The 13,363-nt window shown below is 37.5% G+C and overlaps 1 protein-coding gene across 1 annotated transcript in view; it reads left to right on the forward strand.

Moving 5' to 3' along the window:
- The window catches only part of DISC1 (DISC1 scaffold protein), a 206,358-nt gene that overhangs the window by 51,599 nt on the left and 141,396 nt on the right, over positions 1-13,363 (forward strand). Inside the window, exons 5-6 of the mRNA XM_070733963.1 lie at positions 3,263-3,383; positions 6,427-6,662. Coding sequence (XP_070590064.1) covers positions 3,263-3,383; positions 6,427-6,662 — 357 coding nt within the window. The remainder of the gene's footprint in view (positions 1-3,262; positions 3,384-6,426; positions 6,663-13,363) is intronic.

Raw genomic sequence — 13,363 nt, forward strand, 5'->3', positions numbered from 1 at the left:
GATCATGGGGATACTTGCAAAGGTCACAACTCTGAAAAATGGCCACAAATCACTTTTTTCAGTGCCACTGTAACTTTGAACAGTCACTAAACAAACTTGTGTTAGTCAAGGACTCCCTGTATTTGGTCACTGGGAAAATATCTGAAACTTGTGACTCTGCCTCTGAGTTTTTATGTCTGTGCTTTTAAACTTTGTTGACTACCCATCAATGTTTTGTTACTTATTGATATGAAAATAATTAGGGCTTTCTTGAATATTAAGAACATTGGAGTGGGACAAATATGTGTAAGATATTTGTGTGCACCAGACAAGAGAGATTGTGGCTTTCTGTCCTGATCTCCAAATGTACTTGTTCTGCCTGAAAGACTACAGGATGTATCTAACTGTTGGCAGAAAGGTTGAATCGTGTGATTAATTATGAATTGTATTTGGAGTGATTTTTTTTCTTTTTAGGTCTTTGTGTATTGGTTTTTAGAATAGTTTATTCAAAAACATGGATATACAGCATGAGTGGAATTTCTTGCCAAATAGGTGAAAGTAGAAGAAATATTTTGCCAAATGGGTGAGAATAGAAAATGTAATCATGCTACCAAACAGTTTATAAAGAATGATTAGATTATTTATCTGATGGCACAACAAAATTAAGAGTCTAGTTGATGTTGTGATTCCGTCTGAGGCTTCTCAGGGAACGGCTGAACCTCTGCCGGCTCCCTGCTCAGAGGGGGAGGATGAGGAACAGGAGGAGGAGGAGGCCCAGGCCGAAGGGGAGGAGGAATATCAGGCCGAGGGAGAGGGAGAACAGCCAGAGTCCCCCGGGGTGGAGCTCTCCCCAGCAAGCAGCCTGGAGTCCTTAGGTGAAAATGCTCAAGCCATCATCGATCACAGGCAGAGAAGAGCAGCACAACGAAGGGGACAATTAGCCAGGTACTTCCAGTCCTAAATAGGTAACAGCTGGGTTTGGGTGTGGTTCTCCCCAGAAAGGCTGAAAAGGCAGACCCACCCTTCCTGTATTGTGGAGTATTATCTTTGGGAGTCCTGGGACCTGGCTGTGATATTTGGCGTCTCTGATTCTGGCTTGTGGCCTTGAAGGCTGAAACCTTGGGGAAAAAGGCGTGGGGGCTTATTCTCTACAGTGGTGTGTGTGCCAGCAAGAAGTATGCTGTATTGTCTGGCCGTCAGGACTTTGCTGTGAAGCCTCATAGCCTTCCTGTTGGGACGAACAGGTTTTTCTCTGTGTTTATTTTTCAAACTATAAAGTGCTTTTGCTTTTACCAGCGTGTCTGGATGCTTTTTCTAGTTGGTGTTGAAGTCTGGAGGCACCCAGACAGAACAGTTGAGAAAAGATTTATTGGCATGATGAATTTTCCTCAATTAAAAAAGGCAACTGTATCTTAGTGTGTAACTAGGACATCAATCATTTACACAGAAATATCACAAAATTGATTAAACATGTTTAAAGCTATTTCATAAAACTCTGTATATTATTAATTAAAGGCTTTTACTTTTTTCTGCAGAACAAACCATTGGCACATACAGCATGCCGTTGTGCCATGATTTAAGAAGCCATAAGTTATTGCTAAATGATAGGTGGATAAATAGACAAGGTTAAGCATTCTAAATTGACATATTAATTGTTATATTGATTTGGGGAGTCAGTAAGGGAATAGGTTGCATTTATTCATTTGCCTGGTAATTGGCTTATTTTTTGACAAAGAAAATGGTATGATAAAGATACCATTTAATCTCACTCCTTGTCACTTGGAATGGTATACTTTTCTGATTAAGATTATCAATCAGAAAGATATGTTCTCTCCCCCCCCCCCAGTTGCAGATCAGGGATGTCAAACTCAAGACCCACGGGGCCGGTTTAGAAATATATATTTTTAATTTATTTTTTATTTGTTTTGTCAAGTACATATTGGTGGTATATAGAAATATAACAATATTTATATACGTGATACTAGTAAAAGAGAAACAGTAGGACAGGGGATGGAAGGCACGCTGGTGCACGTATGTATTAAAGGACTGGCCCATGGTGCCTCTACTAGCAAAAATTGGGCATGGGTGGGGTGCAAGTGGTCCCCCCACAACAACCACTTTTGAACAAAATGGGACCTTTGGAGTGCTCCAGGAAGCCGCCCTTGACCCAGCAGGTTATAAAAGGGATGAAAAGTAAATTATTTTACCTTTTAGGGTTTGCTACCAGACTATGTCAATAATTCTAGTCTTCCTATGGAGTCAGTTTCTTGATCTGGTATCTCTCTCAGAAGGTGATCAAGTAGATCAAGTAAGTATTTAAAAAACAATAGAAATGTACAGTTCCCTTATAAAACAAGTCTGCGGAGGTGAAGTCCCATGCCACGCCCAATTTTTTCCTAATTCTGTCCACATTTTTAATTCATTTTTCTTTCTTTCTCCATTCTTCCTTAAAATATAAGCAAATCTCTTAATAAAGGGGAATGACACCTTTTGTCCAACTCCTAAAGCAATTTACAACATCCGTTTGCTGAAGTACTATAAAATATATATGTATTTATTTATTATTTGGATTTGTATGCCGCCCCTCTCCGAAGACTCGGGGCGGCTCACAACAAGTGCAACAAATCATAAATAATCCAATTAATTAAAATATTTAAAGATTTAAAAAAAAACCCATATACTAACAGACACACACACAAGCATACCATGTATAAATTAAACATGCCCAGGGGGAGATGTTTCAATTCCCCCATGCCTGACGGCAAAGGTGGGTTTTAAGGAGTTTACGGAAGGCAGGAAGAGTAGGGGCAGTTCTAATCTCCGGGGGGAGTTGGTTCCAGAGAGCCGGTGCCGCCACAGAGAAGGCTCTTCCCCTGGGACCCGCCAACCGACATTGTTTAGTTGACGGGACCTGGAGAAGGCCCACTCTGTGGGACCTAATCGGTCGCTGGGATTCGTGCGGCAGGAGGCGGTCTCGGAGATATTCTGGTCCAATGCCATGAAGGGCTATATATATACCTTGATCTGATTTTATGTATTCAATAAATGAAGTATCATTGTGTGGACAGAGAGTTTTCTCTGTTAAGTCTTTTTGCAGCTAAATCTTTAAGAAATAATTGTTTATTTAGCCTTTCTAACCCCATCCTGGCATTCTACAGATATATTGGTCTATATGCTGAGTTTCTCATTACTATAGTCCAATACATTTTGAAGTCACCAGATTGGGGGAAATTGCAACAACACCATTATGTATGTTCATTAATATTTATGAATGCTGTAACAGGGAAAGGAACCTTCTCCTTGAAAAAAATGACCAGAAGATATTAAGCCTTCCTTACCATGAAAAGATTCAGATTCCAGGTACAAAACGGGATCAGCTGTTTGGGGAGAAGATGTGGATACAGGTAAGCAGAATATGATGCACTTTGTGGGATAGTATTATGGAGATTGCACGCAGAGATAAACAAATACACTCCTTAACACATATTTGTTGTTATATGACCAAAATCTTGAGTAAACCTACCTATTACTTGAAAAAAAAATAAGGGAAGTTAGAAACTTAAGAATTATACAAATATTTTGAAAAATGTGTGGATGTTCAAGGTTCAGTTTAACAAACATGTTTTTATCTTACAGTATTATTTTTCAAATGTATTTATTAATCTTTCTCTATTTTTCTTTTTAAAAGTCTCTCTAATACAGTGGTTCTCAACCTGGGGAACCCCTTTGGGGGTCGAACGTTCATTTCACAGGTGTCGCCTAAGACGATGGGAAAAGACAAATTTCCCAATGGTGTTAGGAACTAAATCTTCTATTCTGGCGGTTTGGAACATATTTTTACAATCCAACCAATCAGGCTTTTACAATGGGGATGTCCCTCTGACCTTCCTGCCAATCAGCTTAAAGCTCTGTTGGGAGAATTGGCACTAGACTTATGGTTGGGAGTCACCACAACATAAGGAACTGTATTAAGGGGTTGCGGTATTAGAAAGGTTGAGAACCACTGCCCTAGTAGCTTGAAAGATAGAATCATGCAGTCAATATGGTAATCGGGATTTATTTATTTGCTTGCTTACTTATTTATTAATCTCATTTATATGGCCACACAACTCATTGATGGTGACTCTGAGCAGCTCCACCATTAAAATTCTGAAATATAAAAAAGCTATATAAGGGAAGGGGAAGGGATGGAATATTGCTCAGCCCTTCTTATTAAATTTGATTAATGTGTTTGTTATTCATTAATTACTTGAACATTACTGGAAAAATATTACCAAAATCGTATTGTTACCACTGGCACAGTTTCTACTGCAATGTTAACTATTCTGTTTTTCTGGAAAATAGGCAGTATTTTTAACGTTTATTAACAGTACATATAAGCTAGAAGAATTGACTCAAAATATAAACTGAGCATATTTTAAAAAATGAACATATATAAATCCAGATGGCATTTTAGGATTTCTGTTTTTTTTGAAAAAGAAGAAACCACAAACAAACAAACAAACAAACTTCACTGTACAAAAAAAGGGAAATATTTGTAGCTCAGGGTTGAAATGAAGGATCCTTGATATTCTCTGAGTTTTTCTTCCCTGCAGATGTTTCATTTTTCAAACTAGGTAAGATCATCAGTACTAATGGGAGTGGGGTTTATTCTCGATTTATATGGGAAGCCACTAGAATGTAAATAGAGAAAAAAACCCTACATTCCCTACTAGCACTTGTGATGTAATCTCATTTGGGGAAGAAAACAGCCAAGCTCAGAGAGCACCAAGGACCCCTCAAATATCAGGGTATCATCATGAGTCCTACATTTTCTTCCTTTTCTGACATTAACACTGATTATCATCACTTAATTTTTATCAGATGCTCAACTGTAGCATAGGTTAAAACCTCATTTTATGAAAATAAGAGTTTATAGATGTATTTTCCATCTGAAGTCTATTGAATTTCTGACACAATTCCTAGATTGATAGCACAAAGAATGATTGTGGTTGGGTTACAAACTTGATTTTATACTCAAAATAGTAGACCTAATGCTGTCCCGATGGCCTCTTTTATCTTCGTGACAGAGGTCAAAGCATTACTTAGTCTGTTCTTTTCCCACTAAATCTTTCAGACAGGGGAATAAATGAATATCTGAGGTTGCATACAGTAAATATAAATTGAATTTATTCAGCCAATTCATTGAATCAAGAAGAAAAGGGGTTCATCCTGAGATACTGAATACAACTGCAAAGTTAAATTAATTTTTCAGTTTTAGCTTGACATCAACAATATGCCTTTTCAAAGTACAGTAATCCCTCACTACTTCGCGGTTCATCTTTTGCGGATTCACTACTTCATGGGTTTTCAAAGAGGGCTTAAATCCATTGAAAATTTTAAATCCATTAAAAATTCATAAAATTCTTCTACAGTACTACTGTACTCTATTAAAGAAACTGGTAGGATATCACATGTAGTTCAGCTGAGAAACATTATAGAATGACTGTTTAACGCAAAAGGTGGGTTTTAAAAGTCCAAATACTCGTTAAATACACAAAAAAACTTTCCTCTACTTCACGGAAATCCGTTTTTCACGGGTGGTCTTGGAACGCATCCTCCACGAAAAATGAGGGATTACTGTAACTGCCTCTTGTTTTTTATAATTCGTGCCTTTATTTTGTAATTTATAAAATAAATAAGATGCAGCCTGAAGGTTTTTAATGAAAAGATTGGACAACCAATTGTCTGAAATGGTACAGGGGGTTGGACTTCTAGACTTCCAAGGTTCCTTCCAATTTTGTTACTTCATTATTCTATTCTATAATTCTGTTATTCAGTCCTAGGCCACTCTTATAAAAATTAGTGGATTTTGCATACATTAATCATACCCAACAAGGTTAAACCAATAAGCAAAAGATGTTAAACTTTGATCTTTTGAAGCCACGTTGAATCATTTATGAATACCTTAGCTTAATGATGAATTTGGACATTTAAAAGCCATGATTTGATTATGGGATTTTTGTCTCAGAACATATTGCCCATTAGGGGAAGAGCGCTGATTTGATTGATTGGCTTGATCTATAAATGCTTTCCAGTCATACAGGGCAACAATATAACTCAAGTATATTTGAATTTCTCTTACATATTTTGTATTATTCATTGAGAAGGTTTTTTTTTTCTTTTATAAAGACATACAATAAATCAGACTGGAGCTGGAAGGGACCTTGGAGGTCTTCTAGTTCAACCTCCTGTTCAAATAGAAGACCTTATCCAGTCTTTTCTTAAAAATCTCCAGTGATGGAACACCTACAAGGCAAGTTGTCCCACTGATTAATTGTCCTCCCTGTTAAACAAGCTTCTCCTAGGTTGCTTTTCTCCTTGATTAGTTTCAATTGGTTATTTCTTGTCTTGCCTTCTGATGCTTTGGAATATATGTTGGAATATGTATATTCCATCTCCGTGCAGAAAGAAATTGAAGTTCTAAGAGCAAAGCTGGTTGTTCTGGAAGCTAAAGATCAACAGCTAAAGACAGAAATTCAAGAACAAGACCGCCGTATTCAAGAGCAGGATTATGAACTGTCTACCTTGCTCAGCTGGGTGACACTGAAAGAACTGCAGACAATTGGCAAAGCCTTGGCTGATATTTTGGTGGCTTCCCATAAAATTCCACGCAGGTTGGATTTTCCTGAATCTGTCAAAAGGTATTCATTTTATGGATTATTGTTTTTTTTTTAATGAAAATCTGCTTTATACTTTTGCCTCTTATTTTTCACTATATTATTCTACATTTAATGAAGAAACATATACAGTGTTCTCTCGATTTTCACGGGTTCGAACTTCGTGAATAGCGTGTACCACGTTTTTTCTAAAAATATTAATTTAAAAAACCTTCACGGTTTTCCCCACCAGATGACGTCATACATCATCGCCAAACTAATACTTTTTGCAAATAAATAACAAAAAAATTAATTATTGTTAATAAATAATTATGTTTTTAAATATCAGAATCACTAAGTGTCTTGTTCAATGGCAAGTACCAGTAATAATGGTGAGTAAATGGTTGTTAAGGGAATGGGAAATGGTAATTTAGGGTAATTTAGGTTTAAAGTGTTAAAGGATGGCTTGTGATACTGTTTATAGCCAAAAATGGTGTACAGCGTTCCCTCGATTTTCACGGGTTCGAACTTCGCGAAAAGTCTATATCACGTTTTTTCAAAAATATTAATTAAAAAATACTTTGCAGGTTTTTTCTCTATACTGTACCACAGTTTTTCCCACCCGATGACATATGTCATTGCCAAACTTTCATCTGATTTTAATAAATATTTTTTTAAATAAACTTTAATAAATAAAATGGTGAGTAATGATCTAAATGGTTGCTAAGGGAATGGGAAATTGCACTTTAGGGGTTTAAAGTGTTAAGGGAAGGCTTGTGATACTGTTCATAGCCAAAAATAGTGTATTTACTTCTGCATCTCTACTTCGCGGAAATTTGACTTTTGCGGGCGGTCTCGGAACGCATCCCCCGCGAAAAGCAAGGGAACACTGTATATATATATATAGAAATATAATCTTTCATTTTATATCCCAGTTCTTAGAAAATCACTCTATGTATCAGAGTAATATTGATGTCATGTTTTATTTTGATTTGACTTTCCATTACTGTTAGCTCCATGACATTATTCATTTATTAGAATAATAGAATTCTAGAGTTAGAAAAGCCTGTTAGGCCAATAAACCTGCTCAGTATTGTAACCCAGATTAAATTATCCCAGATAAATGTCTGTCTGGTCTTCTCTTGAAACCATGGAATGAAAACTTGCCCACCACCTTTCTGTGAAACTGTTTCTATCATCAAACTGCTCTTGGTTAATGACTTCTCATTTAAGTGAAAATTAAAACAAACAAGTGGTACTTATGACCGGTCCCCAAAATTCCAGCCATCCCAGAAGGCCTGTAGTCACATCATTGTCATCTGGGTGCTTTGGGAATCAGCTTGCATTTACAATGGTTGCAGCATCCTGTGGTCATGCCATTTGTGACCTTTCCTTGTCAATTTGGCTCAGTGGTTAGAATGCAGTATTGCAGGCTAATTCTGCCAGCAGTTCGATTCTGGCCATCTCAAGATTGACTCAACCTTCCATCCTTCCGAGGTCAGTAAAATGAAGACCCAGATTGTTGGGGGAAATATGCTGATTCTATAAACCGCTTAAAGAGGGATGTAAAGCTCTGTGAAGAATTATACACTAAGCAAGGCAGTCACTTGACCTCACATTTTATGACCTCATTACTTAGCAATAGAAATTCCATTTGCAATTATTATTGTTAAGAGAAGACTACTTGCATTTAATTTTTTTTTAAAAAAAGAAACATGCAATTAGAATCTGTTTTCCTATAGCATAAATCCATTATTACGTGTCTTTGGAATGAGAGTGCAACCTTAACAGGGCTTCTTGCATCATGCAATCTTCTTGTGGTTGAGAAGATTTGGTTTACTTTTGAAGTGGCCCATATATTATGTCTATAGAGGAAGGTATTGTTACTTCACTTTTCCCCTAATTGTGCTGCACACACAAAGCACCTGCTAAAACTGTCCAGAGTTACAGAATGGGCACAAAGAAATTCAATAAATACATATTATAGACTTTGAGACGTTGAATAGACATCTAATAATTTTATTGTCACTTCAAATGTGCACTAATTGGCATACATTAAAATGAAATTTCGTTGCATATAGCTCTCAAAGGGTCACCACCTCCAGTATACACTACATAAACATGTCAGAAGTATAAATGAATGAATGAACAAAGCACATACCCACATATATTATATGACACAGAGAAACAGCACAGTCTGGTTTGGATGCACCCCCCTGCCCAAATCTTGCAAGTTTAACAGACGGATGGCATAAGGAACAAAGCTGCTACAGAATCTGGTAGACCTGCTAGAAACACCTGAAAGTCTGAAAATGAAATTCTATTGGAGCCCTTCCCACAACCTCCTTTTTATTCCAATTTCATATATTGTATGTCGATTTGGTATCTGAAGTGTATGGAGATATGATGTTTGGCCCATCCAAACCCAGGTTTCATGTTTTGGAATGTAATAAGCTCCAAACAAGAAAAGAATATCTTCTCCATAATACTAGACTGGCAGCGATACTTCTAATCCAAACATTGCTTGGTCATTTATACATTTGGAATATTCAGGTGACATTTGGGACAGCTAGTTAGAGCTGTATTCGATTTTTGCAGCTTTCATTTTGTGCAGGAGCTCTTTGGCAGTTGTTTTCCTTGATCGCTTGCTGTCATCTCTTTCTTTGGCTTAATAGAGCTTTGTTATTGTCTTTTCTATTAACTTGTCCTTGAGATGTGCTTATTTCTGGGGTGGTTTTTTTTTTTTTTGCTAATTCATGTTGAAGCACAGCAATGTTGACTGCTCTGCTTTTCCTTTGAAGCCACTGCATTCTCCATCAAGTGGTACACAATTATGTGTCTTTAAGCCCCCTGCCCCCCAGCTCCATTTGTTCAATTGTTGGATGCTCTATTTTTAGTTGGATTTAATGACTTTGATACATGACTTGCATACCTGATTTATAACACTGTGAAATAACTAGACCAACATGGATACTTTCCATAGGAAGCAGATAATCTTCAAACAGCACAATATGCATAAGACCTAAGAAAAAATATTCTCTGCAAATCGTGTATCAATTTAACAGCCACAACTACACTGCTAAAAAAAAATAAAGGGAACACTCAAATAACACACCCTAGATCTGAATGAATGAAATATTCTCATTGAATACTTTGTTCTGTACAAAGTTGAATGTGCTGACAACAAAATGAAATCGATTGACAATCAGTGTTACTTCCTAAGTGGACAGTTTGATTTCACAGAGGTTTGATTTACTTGGAGTTATATTCTGTTGTTTAAGTGTTCCCTTTATTTTTTTGAGCAGTATATTTAGATCTGGACAAATTTTCTAGAAAAAAACATCCAGCCCCGAACAAGAGTAAGAGAAAGACTCTTACAACCAATAATAACCATAGATTTGCTTAAAAGAATAATACACAAACTATTATTTGCACTTTTAATTTTATTTTGAACCCTTTTACACTTCATATTAGAAGTTTCTTGGTAGTTATATTCTGGGAATTCAAAGGCTATTTCCATAAGCTGTCATTTGCACACTTCAAACCCTGTGAAACAATTTAAAACCCAGCAGAGGTGTTCTCACTGTTACTTGATATGCCACATCAGTTGATCCGTGCAACCTGTAGAAGAACATGACAGATGGCTTTCCCCTAGTTCCCCATGCCTCTTTGACATTCAGTACTTTTATTTGGTGCATCTCAAAAAAAAAAAAGTGCTTGCAAAGGGATGCTAAACCACTAAGCTATTCCTTGTATCGATAAATAAGTCCAATGCTTCAAGGGGAAAACCCCATGTCTTTTTTCTACTGAAAGGCAGGAGAAAGGAAATACATGGCTTCAATTGCCTAACCAAATCTGGAGTCAAATGAGTACAGAGCCTATATTCCTGGGAGTAATATAAATGCTTCACAAGAGATATTCCTTGCTCTCTTACAATCCTTTAACATGCTCACGTGATTACTGAAATCTGAAACATGGAATACAGCTACTTATTGTTAGTTGCAAAGTCATGTCTGACCCATTGCGACCCCATGGACAATGTTCTCCCAGAACTTCTTGTTCTCTACCACCCTCTGGAATCCATTTAAGCTCACACCTACTGTTTCAGTGGCTCCATCCAGCCACCTCATTCTCTGTCGTCTCGTTCTTCTTTTGTTTGTTTGTTTGTTTGTTTATTAGATTGTTGCCCTCAATCTTTCAAAGCATTAGACTCTTCTCCAGTGAGTCCTTCCTTCTCATTCAGTAGGCAGAGTATTTGAGTTTCATCTTCAGGATCTGGCCTTCTAAAGACCAGTCAGGGTGGATCTTCTCTAGGACTGACTGGTTCGATCCCCTTGCAGTCCAGGGGACTCTTCTCCAGCACCAGAGCTCAAAGGCCTCACATCTTTGCCGCTCAGCCTTTCTTATGGTCCAACTTTCACTGATTCACAGATCCTTGCTTAAATTTAGGAACCCAAATACATTTTATTATGTTTCACTTCATCTTGACAAATGTATCTTTTCTTTTATGTACACTGGGAGCCTATGCACCAAAGACAAATTCCTTGTGTGTCCAATCACACTTGGCCAATAAAGATTTCTATTCTACTCTACTCTACTCTACTCTACTCTACTCTACCCTACCCTACCCTACCCTACCCTATCCTATCTTCTCTTCATAGAGTCAAAATGATATTCATCATCATTGTAATGCATTATTTAATTATGTATTAGACTTGTATGCTGCCCAACTCACAATGACTCTGGGTGGCTTTCCAAAGCAAAGAAAGACATTACAATAAAATCAGTAAAAGATGAAGATAAAAGATGGCAAGCACAGTGAAGCCAGGGATTGAATTGTTGCTTGCTCAAAGCCTGGGTGAAGACCTGGGTCTTCATCGTTCTTCTAAGCAGCACCTGAAAAGAGTTTATTTACTATAGCAGTGATGGCTAACCTTTTTGGTGCCGAAAAGCTAAAGCGCTAGCATGCACGAATGCTTGTGCATGTGGAAACCCCCAAAATGTAAGTGCCTCGCCCCTGCTCATGCCCCCCGCCCCCCATTTGGCTTTCAGGTTAGTGCAACGGGCTTTCCAGGCGCAAAATGTGGTGTGTGGGGCCTTGTGTGACATCCCCATGCCCCATTTTGGCTTCCAGGTTGGTGTAGGAGGCTTTCCAAGCCTAAAACAGGCATAACAGGGCCTCATGTGGCACCTATTTTGGCTTCTAGGTGGACTTCCAGACCCAAAATGGGAAGTGGGGGGTTGCACGCATGCATGCAACCCCCAAAATGCGATGTGTGTGCCCCCCATGCATGTGTCTCATCCCCCATGCATGCGCAGCAGAGATCCAAAGACCAGCTAGCTGGTGGGTGGCATGCGTGATGGAGTTGGGCTGGGGCGATGACTGGCACACTCGCAGAGAGGGCTCTGTATGCCACCTGTGGCACATGTACCATAGTTTTATTTATTTATTTATTTATTTGTTTGTTTGTTTGTATGCCGCCCCTCTCCGTTTTGCTATCATGGTACTATAGCAACAAAAAACTATTCCTTAAATTATATGGAGTTAATTGATAGCAAAAGTAACTATTCCAGTATTGAATACAGAGTGATTTCTGCTTATTCACAAGATACAATTTATCCAATAAGCTTTTTTTAAAATTGTTGTTTAACCAGTAAAGTACAAAATAAACCAAATGATATTATAGTTAAATAGTTTACTTGTTAAAACATGAGAAAATATAGATAAAAATTCACAGGTAGAAACTGCAAGCACTAAGGAATTATTGGATGCCCTGATGATGCCCTGTTATGATGCTGAAGGGCAAAGAAACCATTTCACTCTTAATAAAATTTTGCTATATACTTTTCATTGATGTAACTTTCAGCACAGAGAAATCCCCCGGAGTATTGAATTTGTCCTCTTTCAAAGGAGTTGGATTAGATCTGTTTTGAAGGTCATGCCTTTTAATGACATTTGGCAAAAGATTTCAAGCCTTTGGTAGAGCCAAGAGCCTTCATTCTCATTTTGGAGTTCCTCGATAAGTAAAGTCCAGTCCTTTTTTCAATCTTCATCAGTTTTTTCCCATTTCCCAGTAGCTTATAGTTGCTTTATTTAGTATGCTGCATGGAAGAATTGGTTCCCAGATTGATAAAAATTTCAAGCAAATTGCAGCAAATAGCTAATGATAAGTTTCCCCTTTACCACTATGCAGAAAGCCTCTTTGCTGGAGTATTGGAAGGATTAAAACAAAACTCAAGAGTGTCTATCATAATGTATTAATATATTAAGAGGAATGTATTAATTCTAAATTGAAAATAATTTAGATAGAAGATAAAATAGAATTCTTTATTGGCCAAGTGTAGACACACAAGGAATTTGTCTGTGGTGCATATGCTCTCAGTGTACATAAAAGAAAAGATACATTTGTCAAGAATCATGAGGTACAACACTTAATGATTGTCCTAGATAAGCAATCAGGAAACAATATTAATATAAATTGTAAAGATACAAGCAACAAGTTACAGTCTGTACAGGAGATGGGTGATAGGAACAATGAGAAGACTAATAGCAATAATAATGCAGCCTTAGTGAATAGTTTGACAGTGGTGAGGGAATTATTGTTTAGCAGAGTGATTGCATTTGGGGAAAAAACTGTTCTTGTATCTAGTTGTCTTGATGTGGCAGCTCTGTAGACTCATTTTGAGGGCAGGGATTGAAACAATTTATGTCCAGGATGTCAGTGAGGGGTCAATAAATATTTTCA

The sequence above is a fragment of the Erythrolamprus reginae genome, chromosome 1 (genome assembly GCF_031021105.1).
Source record: "Erythrolamprus reginae isolate rEryReg1 chromosome 1, rEryReg1.hap1, whole genome shotgun sequence".
Lineage (NCBI taxonomy): Eukaryota > Metazoa > Chordata > Lepidosauria > Squamata > Dipsadidae > Erythrolamprus > Erythrolamprus reginae.